At 39.8% G+C, this 21,223-nt stretch overlaps 1 protein-coding gene across 1 annotated transcript in view; it reads right to left on the reverse strand.

Moving 5' to 3' along the window:
* Positions 1–221: 221 nt before the first annotated feature.
* The window catches only part of NCOA2 (nuclear receptor coactivator 2), a gene marked incomplete at its 3' end in the record, with an annotated part of 70,093 nt that continues 49,091 nt past the window's right edge, over positions 222–21,223 (reverse strand). The window contains exons 11-21 of the mRNA XM_009873891.1: positions 20,147–20,356; positions 17,945–18,160; positions 17,322–17,451; positions 14,294–14,459; positions 12,119–12,406; positions 10,971–11,048; positions 10,386–10,438; positions 10,173–10,354; positions 8,317–8,494; positions 5,808–6,006; positions 222–311 (exon numbers count right to left, since the gene is read on the reverse strand). Of these exons, the coding sequence (XP_009872193.1) occupies positions 222–311; positions 5,808–6,006; positions 8,317–8,494; positions 10,173–10,354; positions 10,386–10,438; positions 10,971–11,048; positions 12,119–12,406; positions 14,294–14,459; positions 17,322–17,451; positions 17,945–18,160; positions 20,147–20,356 (1,790 nt within the window). The remainder of the gene's footprint in view (positions 312–5,807; positions 6,007–8,316; positions 8,495–10,172; positions 10,355–10,385; positions 10,439–10,970; positions 11,049–12,118; positions 12,407–14,293; positions 14,460–17,321; positions 17,452–17,944; positions 18,161–20,146; positions 20,357–21,223) is intronic.

Here is a 21,223-nt window from a genome sequence, read left to right on the forward strand (position 1 = left end):
ATTACTCACTTCAGTAATGCTAGCGGGATCTAAACAAGGAAGTTAACATAGATGTCACCAGAAGCGGAATTAAAAAAATTGATTGAAAAAAAATCCCCCACTTAATTACTATCACCCTGGGTACTTTTAACTTTGTAAGTAAAAAAATACCGTACCCATTCTAGACCACAGTATACTCATAGCTCTGTTGTCACTGTATGGCCATGCATGCCACTTCTTACCCGTGTTGCATCTCCGTCCTGCTTTATCATATCCATTCCAGGCAGCTGGTTTGGAAAAAGGTTGCCTCCCCTCATAGCAGGATCATTAACCTATTGGTAACAAGATATTAAGGAGGATGAATTAAAAAATACATTGGGAAGTAGGCTGGGAATTAAAAAGGAGCATTATAAAGCACTACGCTACTTGCATATACCACAACAGCCACTTTTGAGACGACGCTGCCCTCAGGGAAGCGACTACATAGCTGAGCATCCTTCTTGCGCATTATTCTGCTTCAGAGTCAACAACAAAGATTTTATTCCCGATACTATGACCCTTGCACACGTTTCACAAAACAGTCTCCACAAATTAGGTCAGTATTATTTGAAGAGGACATCCCTGCTATGGAAGTCCTGAAAGCAGAAATGCTAACTCCTTTCCTAACCTCAGTAACACACAGCTTTTCTGCTTGCAAACCACCACACTATTATTTCAAAGCCTGATGAGGTAGCATGTGGGCTGAATTATACCGACTATTGACTTAGCTTTAATGTCACTTATTTTTCTGCTTGTAAGCAATGGGAGAAAGATAGAATTAAACAGGAAAAAGTGCAGGAGTGTGCTTTCCTAAAGGGACAGCCTCAACTATTTTCTGAACATAGCCACGGGAAAGTATTGATGCTGTGAATCTCTGCACAACCAAAGGGTCTGTCATGCTTAGTTATGTGGAAAGAGTAAAAAAAATTTACAGCATTGCTTAATCAAAAGATTAATCTCACTCTGTAGGAACTGGTACAGAATACAAAAAGCAGCCCTTCAGCGCAGTTCTGAAATATTAGAAAATCCAGCTTTCCCTAGAAGTTTTACAGGGAAAGAAAGCTCTTCCTAGGGAGACTTTGTTGACTTGGTTCTCTCTGTTACTTCCCTCAGCCTGGATGGATGTGGTAATAGTGAAGATATGCCACTCCAGATTTTGCTGGAAGGAAAAAGATGTTTAATGTGTCACCTGTCCTTTAGCAGACTCGTGTTGCCAAGGAGAGGAGATTCTGCCACTGCACTCCCTCATGTCAGCTACAACAACCTGCTGCAGCAAGGGGGGAAGACTGTCTTGAATTTACCACATCAAAATCTTCTCATCTCAGGTCCTCCCGTTTCTTGTTTCTGTTGTTATTCACCGATACTGGAAAATGCCATAAATCTAAATCCAATTGCATGCAGCCACCTGAATGGGCGACTTCAAATGCTGCCAGAGACAAGACTGCGGTTCAATAAGAAAGGTTAAAAACTGAAAATATTTTTGCCATAAGAATTTCAACTTGGAAGACACTGATTAAGTGCTGCAAGCCCCCGGCGATGCTTTCTGCTTCTTAATACAAATGGGCAGATTTTTAATCCTGAATGTGAAAATTTAGGGAAGAGAACCACACTATTTTGTTCAGAAAGAGATAGCTTTGCAGCTTTATCTACATGCATTTGACTAAGCAGCAGAATCCACGTTTTAAAAGTGTTTTCTGCTACTGTTCAACATTGATCAGAACGTACAGACAGAAATGTCTTTTCTGTTTATTCAGTAGACAAAGAAAGAAAAAAATTAAGAGCAGAAATAAAAAATTGTATGCTGACATAACAGCAGGTTTGGAACAAAAAGATGACTGGCATGATTTGCATCATGGCAGTTCAGACAGGTACGGAAAAAGAAGACGGTTCCAAGCTGCACACCACAAGAGCAGCAAAGGCATCAGTGAAGTTCCTATCATGGAATCTCTCTTCCAGTGACGATCCAAGATCCTGACCGGCATGGTATCAGATATAACAATAACACAAAAAAAAAAATCTTCTGTTTTGTTATAGGAATGTATTTTCTTCAAAAGTCCTTGAAACAAAACATGTCACATTCATACACTAACTATTCTGACTGCCTCAACAATCCAATCCAAAAAGCGCAGAGAAGGACGAAGAAATTCTTAATTTTCTAAAGATAAGTCAAGTGATGTTATCAGATATGAAACCTGACTAAAACAAGACAGAAGTTTTTCAACTTCTTTGCAATTCAGCACATTAATATAGCCTCCTGCTAATAAAGCAGAATTATAAATAAGCTGCCTAATACGAAAAGTCTTCTACCACTCCAGAGCTCCTTCCACCCAGTATGCTTAGCAAAATGAAAATACCATTTCAAGACAACCCTTTGTAGATGCCATGATAATTTTGGCCTGTGTAGATTAATAAATATCAGCTCTGAGTGGATATTTAGATAGGGATTTATTTCATATAATGAGAAATCTCCCTTTTTGCATAGGCTTCAGAGAATTAATCTGTATCATACAGACATATCCATGATGCAAAATAAGTAACAGGCAAAAAGATCACAACTGTCCACTGTGCAAGCAAGAAGACAAGGACAAGGACACAGTAAGTGGTGAGAATGGTGCAACAGTGGGAAGGTTTAGACTTTCTTGATACGTGGGTAAGATGTTTTGGACAGAGGGAATCTACAGACCTGACAGCTGGTATTTGAGCTTTCCTGGTGGTAGCCTCTTAGAAGGTACAATAGTAAGAGCAGCCTGAAGAGCTTTAATGTAGTCATAAGGTGAGAATGAGACAAGTCTGATCCCTGAAGCACTTTAAAAGAGTCTTCAAGAATCATAACTAGTAAGCCCCTTTTGGCCATAATCTTAATTTTTCACTTGGTGATGCTGGGAGTCTTAGGTAGAAAAGAAGAGAAGCTTGAGATATACCAGTATGAGAAGATAAAAGCCAAACCTAGTATGTCTGAAGACAGGGCCAAACCAACCTGTTTGGTACTAAAGATAATATACCTGCTTCTCACCAGGTGAATAAACCCAGGCACAGCTTTTTACTAACAAGTAATGCATATTACTTCCAAACTATCCAGTAACATGTGAAGTGTTAAGTTTTTTTCAAAAGTTGGAACACATTTGTAGTGTAACCACTGTTCTTCACTGTGGTTAGAAACAGATGAGCATGTGAAGTTAAAATTATGTATTATGGAACAAGAAATGGCACTGAATAAGTAAGTAAAAGTGTAGGCGACTATAAAAAACCCCAAAAGAATGAATGAAATGGCAACAGGCAGCAGAATTAAAGAAATTGTAGTCATTTTGAAAACCACCAGTTACAAGAAAAAGTTCAGCACAGCCTAGGTCAATTGCTAAATAAAGACGCCAAATTGTAAAACACTATGCCCTGAAAACAGGAAAAAAAAAGTATCAATTTTAGTATCCAAATACGTATTTTTATTCATGTCTCTCAGAAAAGAAAACGTGGAGCTGCACAGGAAACATTCCTGAGGACTAAAAAGTACTGTCTTGTGGCCCAGAAGTGGCCCCTCAGCTGTCAGCTGGCCACCTCTGACCTAGATGAAATATAAAACATTTGCTTGCAGAGTTTGCAGCCGACACAGTGCTGAGGTGGTAACTCAGGAGCAAAACAGGTTACTGATACAGAATGAGCCACAGCACTTTGGTTAAACAGACTCAGTTTAAGAAATGCCATTTGGTGTAGACAAAAGGAAGGGCACACATTTGGGAACAAAGGATGCAGGTTTCATTTATGCAGAATGTGCTCAGGAGGATTCAGGGATCATCATAAGGGTTTAAGTAGGTGCTCTCGAGCGCAACATTGTCACCAACAGTGCCCAGGCAGCCCATGGACTGAAAGAGAGATTAAAAGCAGAACTTGACTCTATAGAGCTTTAGTGCAGTCGCTGTCAAATCACCCTCACTGGTTAGTTACTCTGCTCATACTTCTGGAAGGAGGTTACAGCAATGGTGTCTGAAGTAGATCACAAAAGAGACAGACAGGTTGAAAAACAAATGTTGAGATGGATAAAGGCCCTCAGCCTATTTGGCTTACTGGAAGTTAGATAAATGCTATCTTGAAACAAGATCTCGTATTCTACCAGGAAGGAAAAGTGGTGTGACAACTGTGCCCGTGGAAACAGTAGTCTGCACAGAAATATCTGAAATAAAACCAGATCTCTCTCTATAATGCATGTTTCTCAATTCAGATTCCCGGGGAAAATCACGTAGCAGCAGAAATCAGACTGGGCTGTCACCTTCAAATTGCCTCTCTTATCTTTTTTTTGGTTTTACTGTTGTTTTACTACATTACATGTGTGCAACAGGATGCACTTGGGAACTAATAATAACTAATAATAACTAATAACTGCTATAATTGGGCTTAGCAACTGGGAATATCAGAGAAGGTGACAGATTTGGGAGTATCAGAATTACTTCAGGTCACCAGTATGTGGCAGCTGTAAAAGACAAATGTGATCTGGGGCTATATCTGTCAGAGTATTCCAAGAGAAATGGGGAAGAACTAGTGTTATGCACATGGCTCTGGCGCTTGGGAAATACTGATTCAAACCGGAACAGGTGCAGAGAAGGAAAGGGAATTTAAAGTCCACAAGAAGACACTGAAACACTGTGGCTTGTTTAACTTACAAGAAAAACCCCAAGAAACCCCAAACAAAACAATCCAACAATCTCAAAACAACAAAAAAAATCATGCTCATAGAGTGGCTTTTTCTAAAATACAAGAGAGAAGAACTAGTTAAGCTCAAGGGCAGTATTAGAAAATACTCAGTTATCAAATTTAGGTTGGAAAAAGGGCGTACATTAACAAGGCAATAATATAACCAGCTTTAAAGTGAAATGTTATGGTCTCTGAAAAAAAGTTTATGGTATTGTTCACCATAGCAGAAGATGCTGCCTGAAGACATTACCTCTTCTTTCCTGCCAGTATTTCTAAGAGAAGTCTGTAATTTCAAGTCTGTGTTTTGAACAAATGGGAGCTCAGCTCTGAAGCAAACTTACAAACCTGTTAATTAAGAAGACTTGTTTGTCAAATACTTATTAATGTATTGTGTGAATTTAATTGCAGGTTGACAAACGGAAATGTTATTTTCCTTATTTCAGATACCCTAAGTAGCAATCTCAAATAAAATGGACTGCGTAAACCTCCTCTCAGCAGAAAAGAACAGGTTACTTACCTATTGACTCTGCAATCTATTTTATACGCACCACATGGCAAAAAAGTGTGGATTCTGTGCTCTTGAAGGTGCCAGATTGATGGTTCTCGAAGTTGACTGCCTATTGGCTGGTACCACAAATACACTGGCAGTAGACACATCTTCTAAACACTGCCCATGCCAGCACCTTTCACTTTTATCTTTAGGAAGCAGCTGCCTGCCATTCAGCCCTAGCCTCCACTGCTGAGAAAATTAGCCAGGACAGTGGTGATCTGCAACTTTGCTACAGAAACTTACCTACTGAGAACAGGAGCTAGGTCAGGACGCACTTTCCACAGAACTCCAGGAGCAACTACGTGTGCTAGCTACAGTGGTGCTAGGTCAAAATGGGAAATTCAGAAGCAAAAAGTGCCCTCTACTTCATCAGTCACTCTGGTTATCTGAATGCAGAGCTAAAAGTAAAGTCTTTTTAACATCATCATTTCTCAAGAAAACTATTAAAAGAAACAAAATGGCTTACAGCAGTTGCAGCCCAACGCAGCAAACCTGAAAAACTACTGAAAGTCAAAGCAAATCCTCTAGCTGTCATCTCACATCCTTAAATTCTCACCTGCTCAGGACCCATGGAGGACAACCCTGATGTAGGCACAGAGGTCGCTGAGGTCATGCTGATCTGCCCTGTCATCTGGTTCATGTTGTTCATACCACTTGTGTTGGTTGCCATGGATACACTGATGTTCATGTTATTATTGTACATGCTGGTGCTTGCTTGCTGCCCAAAATGTGGTGGGGACTGTTGTGAAAACATGCTACAGCAAGGAATGGAAAAAGCAATGTGTCAGACTTAGAATGCTGAAGCCACTAAGAAACTACTCTCTTTTTAATATATCTTAAGCTAGAATTTGCATATACTATAATTTATTCCAACTTCAAAGGAAAAACTAGTTTTCAGCTATGTTCATGTCTAAGGAACAGATTTTCAAAATTTAAAGTCCCATATCTGTGCACAAAAATGCATGCCTTTGCGTGTGAAACTATGGCAGAGTACAAATCTGTTACACATGTGCAATAACAGCCAGTTAGCTGTCTAAATGGGCTGTGTGTGCATTGTAAACATGTTTGGCAAAGTAATTTTTGGAGGGAAAGGAAAACACCTTTTTCTCCCTCCAGCGTTAGCACAGGACTGTTGAGCTGAAATTCGATCCAGCCTAACAAGCTTAGTTTTTGCAAAAGAGGCTATTTGCACATATCAATACCAGATTTGCATATACAATTATGGCAAGTGGGCTCACAAATATAGACATGCAATTGTGCAGAAATTAATTTACTAAATCTTAGCATCAAGGTTTTGAAAATGTGGCACTGTAAGAAGCAACAAAAAGTCTAAGGCAATTACCCTCTATGCTCCTTTCAGGCCATTTCAGAAGAACTTAAGGAGTAACTGCAGAAGACCTCATCCCAGATTTTATTTAAAGCCAAGTGCTTTCTGAATAGCATCTTCCTTCCCATTATGTCAGAATTCATAATAGAGATCTTTTTTACATTTCCTAAAATCCACTTTGCTGTTTACATACCAGCCTGTTCTACTCTTTGAGCATAATCCAACAGTCAAAGAAGGAATTATTACTGACAACGTATCTGCTTACAGGATCTGCATTAGATTGAAGTGCCATGGTAGTGCTCTGGCGTGTCAGGTGGCACACAGTGACCACCTCTGCATCAATGTCTGACTCTTACTTCCCTGCGAAGCACTGCTCCCACAGCTGAGGAAATCTGTCAGGGTTAAGCACTCAACCTCGCACTTGGGTACTCCATTAGGCTGTTGCTGCGCACTGTGAGACTTGGTGGAGCGCAACGGCATTCTGGGCACAGGACCAAACTCAGAAAATCCCACCATTCTCTTCCTTCCAATGTCATGTCTTTTCAGGCCACCGAACCCCATTTTTAAGTTGTTATCTGGATGGCTGAAACAGCACACTACACATCATTGTGAATACTCAGTGGCTTGTGTAAACGCATCTGACATGTCTCCGCTGTAGAGCTGCAGTTTAGCAAGCCAACCATTAGTCTTATCGAGCTGCCCCTGCTGCAGTTTCAGCAGAGGCCATGACAGTGGTAGCTATGACTCCTGCAGATGCTTCCGGAAGACAGTGAGGAAGAGGCATGGATGAGGATGAACATTAAGAGATAAATCAGTTGCTTTAAGAGGAACTTTACTTGGATCAGCCTCATCACTGAAATACTGGTGGTTTGGGTTTATTAAATCTTTGACAACCACCGTGTAAAATACTTGTTGCTGGGCTGGGACAGTAAGAGCAGCCTGAGAAGTTCAGGATGACAAATGCTCTGCGCTAGAGACAACTATGGGCACCCCAGTGTAAAGTGAGACAGGCTGTAGACCAGCCTCATAGCTCCTCCTGTCTTCCACTCAAACACACAGATAATTGCCATGTGGAAGCTCTTTGCTGCCTATTGACAGCATTCAACGTCCAACCCATTCCATGTGGACAGGCTGATTATTAGAGCTTTACCGACTAGGGCATGAGCCTCAACTGAAAAGGTGACTGCATGCATGAGGCATGCTACAATGCTCTCGGAGAATGACAGTTATATGCTGACCCCCAGTTATGCGCAAGCACTAATGGACTGAACTTGGTTGCACTCCAGCATTTAAAGTGGGAGGTGATATCCTGTCACCGCAATTCCAGAGCAGTAGGGAATGCATAGGCTCCAGCTCAGCTGATCCAGTCATGTGGAAAGCAGTGTGGGAGCACAACATGAAAATCATACGCAGAAGAAATGCATCCCCACAAACGTTAGGGGCTGGACTTCGCTGTGCGGTAGAGGTGCTCCTTAAGGACACACAGTGTTTCATCAGTTATCGTGGACAAAGCGATGCATTGTGTGGATGCAGGTGTCGTAGCTATGCACTCGCTTTGCCTTGCACAAAGACAGAATTTAAACCAACTCGCCAAGCCAAATTGAAAAGAAATCTCTTTCAAGATAGTTAACAACAAACAAACAAGTAAACAATCACATAAAACAAGGCCATAAATAAACATAGACCATAAATGACCCCAGTACTCTGTGTGTTCATTTTAGCTTTGTTCTGGATTTACCTGTTTCCACCCATATTCCCTTGTGCCCACCCGTTCATCTCCGTAGAGGACTGATAGGCAGGATTAGCCTGAGACTGCTGAATCATGGGGCTCTGAGTATGAGCCAGTCTTGGGGACATCAGTGGGCTCTGAGGAGTTGTGGCCCCTGTGAAGCCTGGATCTGGCTGCTGACTAATACCTAAACAAGAAAATGAGAAATTTAGACAATGTACATTCAAAGTTAAAATAAGTCAAGAGTACATGCATGCAGATACATCCTTGCACTTAGGTCACCTGGAACCTTCAACCTTGTGTCCTAATATGGGATGTAGATTAAAAGTAAGATGCCATCAATTAGTATGATGTGTTTAACCTTAAAAAAATCATTCTGCATTAAGTATGTTGGCCACCTGTGTGCCCTACTCACATAAATGGTCTCTCTCCCTTTAAAGACCAAAAGAAAAACACTGGCTAGTGACCTTTTCCCCCCTAGAAACTGCATGCAAAAGAACAAATAAAACATATTACTTCTGTCTACAAATCTCTTTTGGCGAATGTTATGCACAACCTGTTTACTGTATGGCACCATATTTTAACATTTAGGCTATGATTTTCAATTTTTTCTATAGTTGCTAGAACGTTGTATTTTCTGTGTCCCTGCAAAACCAGGCAATGCCATTTTGTGTAAGCATTTAATGATTTTGTAAAATAATAATAAAAAAATTTAGATGCAAAGATAACCTAATTTAAGCATGTAAAATTCCAGTTATGTGTGGAAACTTTGTTTTAAACCAAGTCACTTCAGTCTTAAATTCATCAATAACATACTTAACAGAAACAAACCACTGAATGCTGGGGTAAGAACCAGGTGGTATGGAATCTATTCTTGTATTCACTGTCTGCATGACCTAACCTCTCTATGTTTTTGTCTTTTGTTCAATTTCATAAAGCAATTTCAAATATCTGGAGGGAATGCACTATTATGATGTAGAAATTAGTGTAAAGGATAACAGATCAGTGAGTAGATTGCAAATTTAGAATTGGATGGACACAATTTGTTATATCAGCAGAACTTGCACATAATATAATAATTATACTATTAAAATAATAATGTAATATAACTTAGACAATATTAATAGATAAATAAGCTGTATAACAATAACCATACGGAGGTAACTGCCCCATGCACTGCCAGAACACAGCAGTATGCAGCTTTGTAAAATATACAAATAAAATGGTATTAATTATCACATTACCCACAGGTTTAAGGACAGGGAAGGGAATGCCTTATCTGAAACTAATTTATTTTTAAATTCAACAGTTAGTTGTTACCTTCACACTGTAATGTGTACAAGAAGAATTATCTTTCTTGGGGAAGGATCTATCTGATATTTAAGCAGCATCTCATTATCAAAATTTTAAAAAAATTATGCACAGCTTTGCTTCTGGTTACTTTATGCTGTTCACTAACATCTTACTCCTCATGTGCACTTTTAGTGTATACATTGGATTGTTTAGTTCAGTCAAAATTCAGAGGCCATCAAGCCAATACACACACCTATGTGTTCACGTGTGCATGCACGCTTGTATCTGCATGTAGCTATATATATAAACACACACACACACACACACACACTGCAATTCTGCTGTTGCTCAAAAAGAAGAGTCGTGCTTGGAGAACAGTTGGCAGTAGAGTTAGGAAAGCAGAAAGCACTCTGTTGCATTTACAGATTCCCAAGGGGCCCAAACCTCCACATTTCTTATTGTTCCCAGGGAGCCAGGCATGGAGCTGTGGGAAGGGGGCTTGGACCCAGCATGGGAGGGGATATGAGGGAGTGAGGACTGCTGAAAGGCACTGGGGAGGGTGGAACCAGTACCGTAGTTTGGAGGAAAGGGAAACTGCTGTGCATTTGCCTGCGGGATCCGTGGATTGCTCATGGTTGCTGGTATGCCACCGGTGGCCACCATGCTGGGGGTCATGCTCAAGCCCTGCCCTCGCATCATCAGTGTCCGCTGCTGGACCTGCTGCTGCTGCTGCTGTTGCTGCTGCTGCCTCTGCGTCTGTATCTTCTGAGCAGCGAGTTGGGTAATGGCTCAGGATCTCCCGTTGCCTCTGCGCCAGCATCTGTGCATTGATAGGGCCCTGCAGGGAAAACCACCGCCACCCATCAATAACCCCTTCCAAGGCAACCCCACCAGTGGAGGCATCTCCACTAGAGCAATCCGGAAGAATCGAGCTCTTACCAACCACCCACTCCCCCAACTAACAATAATATTAAACAAGCGAAAATAATTCTAATACTTCTGCTGGGAAAGACTTCCAACAATGCAAGAATCACTAACTGAAACTGCAAGTCAGTGTTCAATGTTGCAGTGATTTGTAATTGCAAACAGAACAGCTTATGAAGAAAATGCATCTTTAGGAAATGAGAAGCTTGGTTAAAAACGCAGCTATATCATATCTCTAGTAAGCAACAATCCACCCCATATAAATATGGGACTTGTCAGAAATAAAACTGTAAAATACCTCTTATCATATAGACTGCATTATTTGTATTCAAGCTTTAGAATTTAATGCATGTATTTGCCCCATAGCATCACTACTGTGTTTAATTGGGGGCAGAAAGAAGAGTACAAAGCAATATTTTTTTTTTTTAAAGCACTATTTGTCTCACCTGTGTTGGCACTCCAGGTCTCAAAGACAGATTCATATTGGAGACACTGCTGATCTGATTTATCAGTGGCTGCCGATTCTAAAGGAAAACACCCAACACCCAAAACCAAAACCCAAAAGTTTTTAGAAACAAAACAAGAAAACGGAAAATCTATATTCAGAGGTATATACATCTACTTCCCAATCAGTTGGTTTGAGGATCTAGTTTTACATACTCAAGCAGAGACTAGTTTTCCTGCTTAAGTCCTACTATCATTCACAGAATACTGTTTCTTAAGGAGATAATACACCATACAAATAACAACACAGGCACTAAGCTGTTTATCAAACATGCTGCCTTTGCAGCTCCTACCCTTTCTGAGTTTGGGACTGGACTGTTGAGGTTTACTCTGAATTAGACCTCATCCTGATGTTTGAAGGCAGACGTGATCCTTCCTCCTCCACTAGAAAAGCATTAATATCTTATAGTACTACAAATCTTTATATTTAAAAAATGAAACAAGAAACAACAACTTAAAATTATCCTTAAAAGTAGATTAAGGCCATGAAAAGGAAAAGATGTAGGCAAGAGTCAAGATAAAACAAATAGAAAAAGACCTGTGTAACAGACAGCATCAGTGTGGCCTTGCTTAAAGAATTAGGCTTAAATACGATGCACATTCTTGCACGATATTATAGAAGGAACAATAGAAAGATGCAAAAAAGACTAAAAATAAAAAACAAGCACTAGGCACTGCCTCAGCAAAACCTCCAGCATTAGAACAAGAAATAACAGGTTTAAGTTAGAATATTGGAAGTTTCACGTCAACATGAGGAAAAGCTTTTTAAACTGTGAGGGTGACAGAGCACTGGCACAGGCTGCCCAGGGAGGTTGTGGAGTCTCCTTCTCTGGAGACATTCAAAACCTGCCTGGATGAGTTCCTGTGTGACCTACTGTAGGTGATCCTGCTCTGGCAGGGGGGCTGGACTAGATGATCTCTAGAGGTCCCTTCCAACCCCTGACATTCTGTGATTCTACAATTACAGCTAGCATTTTTAATGCGTAAGTGGAATGAGGCTGTCATAGAACAGGGTACACAGTTCAGACCTGGATCTATTTGTGAGGCCGTGCCACCTGGGAGAGGAAAGCGGGAGCGGGAGGGGCTGTACCTGCTGTGCCTGGAGCCTGTGCTGCAGCTGGAGCCGCAGCTGGTTCGGCTGGTTCTGCACGATGCCGGTGGGCCGGAGGCCGGGCCGGGGCTGCATCCGGAGGGCTGCGTAGCCGGGCCGCTGCCCCATGGGATGGAAGTTCGGGTCCTGCATTGGGGCGTAGCTGCCCTGAGCCATCTGAGCCTGCGCCGCCGCAGCCGCGTACTGCTGGGAGAAGACCGGAGCCTTCTGCTCCATCAGGATGCTGGACTCCTGGCTGGGGAAGGTGTCCGGGTCGACAGCTTGGCTCTGCAGAAACACGTGGACGAGGGAAACAGTTGGCAGGATGTGGCTTTTCACGGGATTATACAAGGCTAATAAGGCCTCTCCTGCAAAATGAGTCTTCTAGGATGTGAATGTTTTCAAGGAGAAAATTCTGTTTTCCTCACCCAAGTTTAAAAAATAAATAGAACCGCATTTTTGAGCGTCAAAACATATCAATGGAGACAAATCCCTCCTCTCTCTTTTTCATAAACAAAGGCCCAGAATCTTTGTCATGCTCTTAACATAAACATTGTATCATTCTGCTAACAAATAAAAACCTGAAATGACAAATGCCATAGGAAAATCTGTAATGACGTGGCGGCAGCATATTTTTGCCACTGAATCCAAGATAAATTCAAAGATGTTACAAATGAATAAGTAGGCAGATTTTTATCAGTATCTTTAAACAAAATAACAGCTTCAAGTAAAGATGCCTGAAACTATTAGAAAAGCTAATGTGAAGAGAGTGCCTAATTCTTTCAGGGCATTTTCGCACAAACTGATCATCCATCAGCATAAAAAAGCTAACACAATTTTAAACTCCATTCCAGATACTTCCCTAATACTTGCTCTGGCCAGAATAATTTTATAGCTTATTCCACTCTGACTTTGGAAATCAAGTTAATAAAAATTTCAGTGCCCTTTTCAAAGAGACTTTAAGCTTCTATAAAATGTTTGATGGATACTTTAAAATCAGTTTTCTTATCTGCGGAACTTTTCAACTGTTTCCACAGAGTTATTAATTAAACAGAAGGATATTTACCACTTAGTCTGAAATAAACATTAGTAATATTTTTGTGGTGGTGGTATTCCAAAAGCTATGTCACACTGCATGAAAGTTCCACGCTGCAAAATTGAAGTCTGCCAATAAATTATATCTCCAGCTTAACACCTCACTGAGTTCTGTGTAGCACCAAATAGGCTTGAAGATAGTTTTCTTATGTCCAAAGCAAGACTTCATTTGCCCTATTTCATATCTAAAATGCAAAGCTAGTTCTGAAGTTCTGCTCAGGATGCTGACAAGTGCTGGGAAACAAAATAAGTATTCTAGGCTTGTCTGAGAATATTAAATCACTATAGAGGCATGTACAGTTGGTTTTGGAAACAGAATTTTGATGCCAGAAACATGAGGCACTAACTTTCCTGTGCGAGCGTCCCCATTTTTACCTTTCTTTACCACACTTGTTTTGTATCACGTAAGACTGAAATGGTCAAGATAAAAAAATTACTGTGGGGGAAAAAAAAGGAAGAAAAACAATAGAACAAATTCATGCAGCAAAGTTTAGGAAGCATGCTCAGAATTTTTAAAAAATAATTACAATTTTAAAAAAATAATTACAGTTTTAAGTGCTTGGAATGAGATCAGCTGCTTCAGGTGAAATTTGTCCCTTAACATACATTCATCAAATAAGACAGAAAACTATGGGTGAAATTACCAGCTAGAGGTTTGCTTATGCAAAAGCTTACTGCCCGCTTCACACAAAGGTCCTGACCTTGCTCCTCTGCTCCTAGGTCTTTATAGTCTTCTTCTAATATTTTTTTTTTTGTATACACACATTTCTCCCCCACAGAGTCATTCCTCTGACCACCAGATTAAGCAGAAGCCTGATAATTTTTTGACTTGGTCAGGTTTGCCACATAAAGCGAAGTGGCTCAGCACAGGTCAGAAGTGGGAGAGCTAGATGAGAATGGCAGGAGAGAGAAAGGCAGACTAAACCTAGGGCAGAAGGAAACTTTTCAGGTGAGGGACTCCCACCAAAATTGCTTACAAGAAATGTTTTATAATCTCCTTTTCAACTCGTTTTACCTCCACCTTGACAATACATCCTTTAAATGCAATATCTAACATGTGCAATGCCATGTCCAGTATACCTGGCTAACCAGTTCTGGTATTCCTAGAGCTCTGTCGATTTCTTCTAAACCATCAAAATTCCTTAATGCCATGTAGAGCTGATCCAGGAGAGCACCCTCATCACTTGGTGACTCTGATGAAGGATGATTACATAAGAGATCGTCTGGTGAGCTGCCAAATGGTTGCCTGTGAAAACATGTACACAGCATTGGTAAACAGCTGCTGAAAACCAAGAAATAATATCAGAGGATTAGTGCTCAAATTGAACTAACAAGTGGAGACAGATATTATTTTCATCATTGCCAGTTTTGTTTAGGAAACTATTCTGGATGAAAGTTATGTTACATGAAGAAATAACTATATAGGGTGATTAATGCCTGTCAAGACCCTACTAGCACGGTGGATCTGACAAGCCAGCAAACACACAAAAGGTACGTCGGAGTGCTGATTTCACATTACGAGGTCAGCAAAGAAGCGCAGAAGTCAGTACAGAATATAGTCACTGAACACACAAGACTAAATAATTTCTTTTAACTAACCATAAGTTTGAATTTTAGACGTTAGATCAGGCATGCTGTCACAAGTAGGAAAAGAACTGATTTCCACAAACATTCTTCCTAACTGGTTTTCCGTCAGACTAAGCAAGTTAAAGAGGTCACAGAGGGGTCCAAGGACTGTTTGAGCTCACACAAACCTAACACCTGAAAGAGTTGGCCAGAAGCATGAGGGAGAAAAGGACGTTCACCTTTTTGTTTGCAGTAAAACACTTCATCAGCTCAACCCATCTTACAGAATTGCACACTTGGGTACCAGTTTATGCACTTGGTTATGTGCTTCAGAAGGATGTCAGCAAGAATTTGGATGCTGTCAGACAGAGCGTGCTGGCTCTATAAATCCTGCTTAGCTCACCCCTGAATTTGTATGCAAAGCACACTCATGGTTAAAAAGGCAGAATAAAGGTTTATTCCAAACCTGAAGGACAAAACTATTGAGAAACAAACTAAATCTGAAATAACACCTTATCTGCAGCTAAATAACATATTTTTGTCTTGTGGTTTACACACAAGATCTACTTCATGCACAATACTACAGGACTACAATAGAAAAAATAAACAGGAAAGCATTCTGCAAGTGAGGGCAGCTACTATATGCACATTGTGGCAGAATCTCATCCCAGATAATTACTCAGAGACAACAAAAGCTGTCACACATGGAGGGAGGAAACAGAACTATATGTGAACCCTTTTTACATGCCTGTTTGGAAAAACAAAGAAACATGTTTGTGTATTTAGTTTCCATGATGAGATATATGGTTGCCATGGAAGTCTAATCTCTATGTCAAAGCTAAGCAGCAGGAAAGAGCTGCATGGTCAGGTCATACACAAAAAACCCCAAAGGATGACAGGCAGGAAAACTAACAAAAATGTATTATTTTTAATTAGATCCCAGACTGTAAAAAATAAAAATAAGGATATATATGATGTACCTTGAAAACAGTGCAAAGTATTAATCTCACGCAGAGAGAAGTTGCTCTAACTCTCACAGATGAAATTATAAATCAGTAAAATGGAAGACCAAAAAAACCAGTAATCCTTTGAATCAAATTGCTCACAAACTTTAAAGATGACTTATAAGAATACATATGATAAGAGAAAGTTTAAAACATTTGTCAAATTCTGTATGTTAAACAATGACAATGATTTTGGGTTTTCCTCATTTCTTGTATATACCACAATGTTAATGTTTAATTTTTATCTAAAAGAATTCTTTTTACTCATGATTTAACTTTTATCCAGTTGAATACTCATGACAATAATCAGGTTATAAAAATACAAATCCCAGTGATTAATAAAATAAAAAGTGGCAGCACTAAGCAATTCATCATCTCTGTTTGGAAATAAGTGATCAAAATATGGTTACTTTCAGATATAACACAATGGGAATTTTTTCATCATCTTCAGCTCTAACGAAATTATGAGAAATGCAAAGATAAAACAGTTTGGTGACCAAACATGGTCCTGTACTTCATTTTGCAGTGTCATTTTCTAAGTGAATAATTAAGTTATGTAAACAGTGCTTTTGACATATGGACACCCTAACTGGGGGAGAATCAGCACCAGGAAACATCTTGGAAAGCATGAAAAGTAACAGAAAAATGCCACGTTTAAATTTACAGATAGTATTTTCAGACATCCTTTCATAACACAAATTAAGAGAACGTAGTCAGAAGATGAACCCTTTTTTCAGACATACTTCTTTCCCATCTGCTTCCTCTTCATATTCTTTTCAGAGCTCCCCCATTTACAACTGAAAAACATCTCAACGCAATTCAAAATATTTCAACATTTTTCACTTACTTGTCCAGTTTGTATCACTCATACAGTCTTTCTCTCCCTCATTTCTCTAATGTAAGCTGCAAATTTTTTGGAGAAGACATGGCTTTTTTTAAGAAGCATAAACTGCTCTTCGTAGTTTTGATGTTATTTAGAAGTATTAATAATGATCCCATTACATAGGAGTTAACAGTTCTGGTTATCTGAGAAGAAGCTAACTTCAGGGAAAGGCAGCTCCCTTTCACTTAATCTTTCCTTCCTCACCTTTTACAGAATTTAGGTCAATTAAAAAAAAAGCCAGACATAAGTTAACCATGTCACACACTACTTAAAATGCTACTCTGTTGCAGGAAAAGACAGCTATATTAGGACTACAAAGGCTCTGGCATTTCCCCACATTTAGTGTTAAGTATAATTGTTAACAATAACAACAGCCAAATAACGCTCAAATTAATGCTCGAGAGGTGAAACTACCAGAGCACTGGCAGTGTTCACTGTGATACAGAACTTCCAATTCTTCTAATGCATTAAATGGCAAATACAGTATTTGTGTCTGTAGCCAGAGTATTACTGGAGCACGTACACATTTCATGAGCAAAAAATACCACAGGCATGAAACTGATGTGACTGTTTAGTGACTATTTTATGTAGAATTTTGTTTCCATGAGACATACTGTAAAATCTCTCCATGTTTTGATATGACACTAAGACTCACCTGTTTTGATTACCAAAAGTTGCCTGATCTATAGGCAAGATGCTGTCTGGCCATGGCGCAGTCTGATTTGGAGGTGCCTGTTGTTGGCTATACTGAGGTCCTCCTATGTTCATCTCCAATTCGGACGGCCCTAAACAAGGAGAAATAATCACGTAAGTTTTGTGAAGAGAATCTTATTTCTCGTTAATTCTTTCAGTTGAATTATCTATGTTACAGTAAAAGTAAACAGAAACATTAAGACTACAGTACCATGACACTTCAAAGCATCATGATCTTTTGGTTAAAAAATGCTTTTAAAATTTGAAGCAATAAGATGAGAACTCTGAAAGTAGTTTGAAACCATAAAAGAGAAGATACAGCACCATAGGTGAAAAAATGAGTAAGATAAGCATTAAAAAAAGAAAGTATATAGAGTCTGTACCATTATGTACCTGCTTTAAAAGTGATCATGCATCAAAAGTTAGTATTTTACACATCTGCCTTCCCACTTCCATGGGAAACTTTCACTATGGAACATGGTTCTCATCAAATCTATAACTGAGGTAATATTTTCCCCCTCCCTGCTTTGTCTTTGACAATCCAGCTTATCCAAAAGGCACAACTCCACAGGTGTCCTGACTTACCCATATTCATGACCTGAGATGGAAGCATCTGCCTCGGGCCAGGCTGGTTGCTGGGTCTCAGGGGGATGCTGGCCGTGGGGTTGCGGATCATGCCTGCTTGCACCGGCCTGGTCATGGCACCAGCTGTGGGCGCACAGGTCACCCTCACAGCAGGAGCTTGGCTTCCCCAATCTCCAGATGTCATGGCAGGCCGAGGGGCATTGCCACCGATCATTCCTGCACAAAAGCCAAAGACACTCAGGTGCGGGCACATGATTCGGAACAGCTTTAGCATTACGACCACCTGATGAGCTGCATTTTTAGCGACGAAAATGCAGTAGTTTCACTCAAAGCGCGCCGCACCACAACTGCCCGGCCAGATGTGCAAAGCTGCAGAACAATGCCTGACACTGCTTAGTCAAGGGACTGGAGATTATTATGCATTTTACAGGGGGAAGATCCTTTTATCATTTCCGAAACTGTTCAGAGTAAGTGTTCCCACATGTAGTCTGCAACAGGTGCCGAGGGTGTGTGGATAGCTCGAACTTCCTTCCTCAGGAAATGAATCACGTTTGCTGATGTGTATGTCAGTGCCTGACTTTCCAAGTGCTAAGTGAGAATGAAGACTTGAGTAACAACATGTTATCGCTTACACACGTTTACAAATCAGAAGGACTGTTTTTAAATTCGCATTCTGCAAACATCTTTTGGTGGGTCTGTTCTCTCAGAACCTAGAGCCTTCTTAGCTTTGAGGCTCACACAGATAATCTCAAGCCAATATACAGTGCAGGGAAATTACTCACAGGAACTTTCCGATAGATGCTGAAGTTCATTACCGTTATTTAGGGGAAGTCCTCCTACATCTACTGTAAACAACTGATGCAGTTTATTTACACTTGGAATATATAGAGTATCACACTGTGACAGTAGCCAAAAAAACCCCAACCAAACCCCAATGTAAAAGTCCCCCAAACCAGAAGACATGCATTCACAGTATTTACACATTTCAATTTTATACAGTCAAGAGAGAAGATGAAACACTGATTTCACGTTAGACTACTGGTCTCTTCAGTTGCATTTTGCAACATCTTTAAACGAATACTAAAACCACACAAATAAGTATTACTCCTCAGTTCAATTATTTGGCCATATATAACAGAGAAGAAAAACTCTGATGAGAGTAATTGTTTCACAGCTGCTGTACAAAATTCGCTTCAGTGTTACATCGTCAGGTTTGTTCTATTTGTGTACATACTCTACCAGCTGAAGTATGTGGTGTGCTTGAGCAAATGGCAGGAACACAGATAATACTCTCTAACTTGTATACGTAAGATGAATAACATCCTCTAGTATGTATACAGAACATGAAAGTAATAGGACACTTGAAAGACTAGAAGCTGACCTCTAAACTGCTTAAATAGGATATTTCAGTGCCTGGCAGCATGTCTTTTATAATACAGATGCAAACTAAATATAAAATTTTGACAGCGAATATAGCCAGCTGAAAGGACTTACAACACCCATTTATCTACTCAGAGTTCTTAGTGGCTGCTGTACACTTGGACAGCTTCAGACTAGGTACTAGCTGAAATAAATCAATTAGCCAGACTTTTCTCGTGAAACCATCTACGGTATCTTTGTACAATATTAGGGCAATATGCAGAAATTAATACACCATAGATCAGGCATAATCCATGACAAAAAGTAATACCATTGCAACATCTTATAGTTCCCAAAAAGTTTATGTTTCAGAAAATGATGGAAATATTGGCATTTTTTTAATTTAAAATGAGAACTAAGGCTAATAAATAAAGGATAACCGAGAGCAAAACCAAGGTCTGCACAGATACACATCACAAGGACAACATTACTGTCCACAATTTTGTTTTCAAAGAAGTGCCCTCTACAGGGAACTGGTTCATTTATTTGCTTTTTTGAGGCAGAAAGATTGGTTTATTACCTATGTAAGCTTCAGCTAAGTCTGAAACGTTGATGTGAAAAGACTAACTGCCAATATGCTGTGTTCATCTAGAAGAGTTTAGGTAGGTGAAAAGTAGTGCATAAAGAGCAGAACTAAAAATATTCATAAACAGGAGTTCAAAATAAATATTTTCCCCAGAATTTTTGGAAAGTACTTATATTAATCCCAACATTAAGTTACACATGTTTTGGGCTGCTACTCAATGTATTAAAAAAATAAATAAAACAGGAAAGTCGTCTTACCTGTGCCACTGTTGCCTAAAGTTCCTTGACTTCCTATCATCCCTTCATTCCGGCCCATCAGTCCCGGCTGAGGTATCACTGAATAGGGGCTACTCGTTCTTATGGGTGGGAAAGTTCCTGCACCTGTTGGGTTCTGCAGTGTGATGTCAAGTGGTAAATTCTGGTTTGGTAATAACCTGCCCAGTTGCCCTGCTCGTGGGTTATTAAAAGCTAGACAGGAGGAGCAAAGAAAAAAAAGCAAAGTTACAAGAATGGAAACTTCACTTGTTAAAAAAAAAAAAAAGACAAAAAAAAAGAAGAACCCAAACACACGCAAAGCTCTTGGGCTGAGCTATTTAATGCTGCATAATTTACCCACTCCACATCTGCCTGAGAAATAGTCCTTCTTGACATTTTTATGTAAATTTCAAAATGGAACATTCTGACACTAAAACAGATATGATGTATATTTTTAAAACTTTAAATGGTGCAATTCAACTGTCAGAAGAGCCACTACAGCAAAATATACCACAATGTGATGTGCATATTACTGCCAATTAATCCTATACCTCATCGGACTGTAATTGCACGCAGATTGTCATCCTGAGGCAGATTGTTAGGAATTATCTGTTTTCAAAGTTTTCCAGCACAAGCTAGACTCCTGAAGAAGTTAAAAAAATTAAGGGCAGACTGAGGCTATATCAGATCCTGTAGCCTCATTTCTACATCTCTCTCTTTTTTTCTCTTTCCATTTTTTATCATTAATAGAAACAAATACTTCCATGATTCAGCAGCACCAAATCAGCAGTGCTACCGTAATGATTCTGTAAACAGAACCATGCTTGATGCTTGCTGTCACCTTTATACAACTGTTTTCTTCTGTTGAGGTGTTCTGCGCCCTTAAAATCAGCCTCTGCAAAGGAAACTGCAGACTGTCACAGAAAACCGAGCTTCAGATCATGACTGGCGAGCATCTGGCTCAGCTGGTCTTTGGCCAATATTCCAATGAATGAAAGCATCTCCTATGTGCACAGCTAGTTCTCAAACATGAATCAAACACTGACCTTGGGGCTATGATTCCATTTCCAATCATACCAA

The sequence above is a fragment of the Apaloderma vittatum genome, unplaced genomic scaffold, assembly GCF_000703405.1.
Source record: "Apaloderma vittatum isolate BGI_N311 unplaced genomic scaffold, ASM70340v1 scaffold13097, whole genome shotgun sequence".
Taxonomy (NCBI): Eukaryota; Metazoa; Chordata; class Aves; order Trogoniformes; family Trogonidae; genus Apaloderma; species Apaloderma vittatum.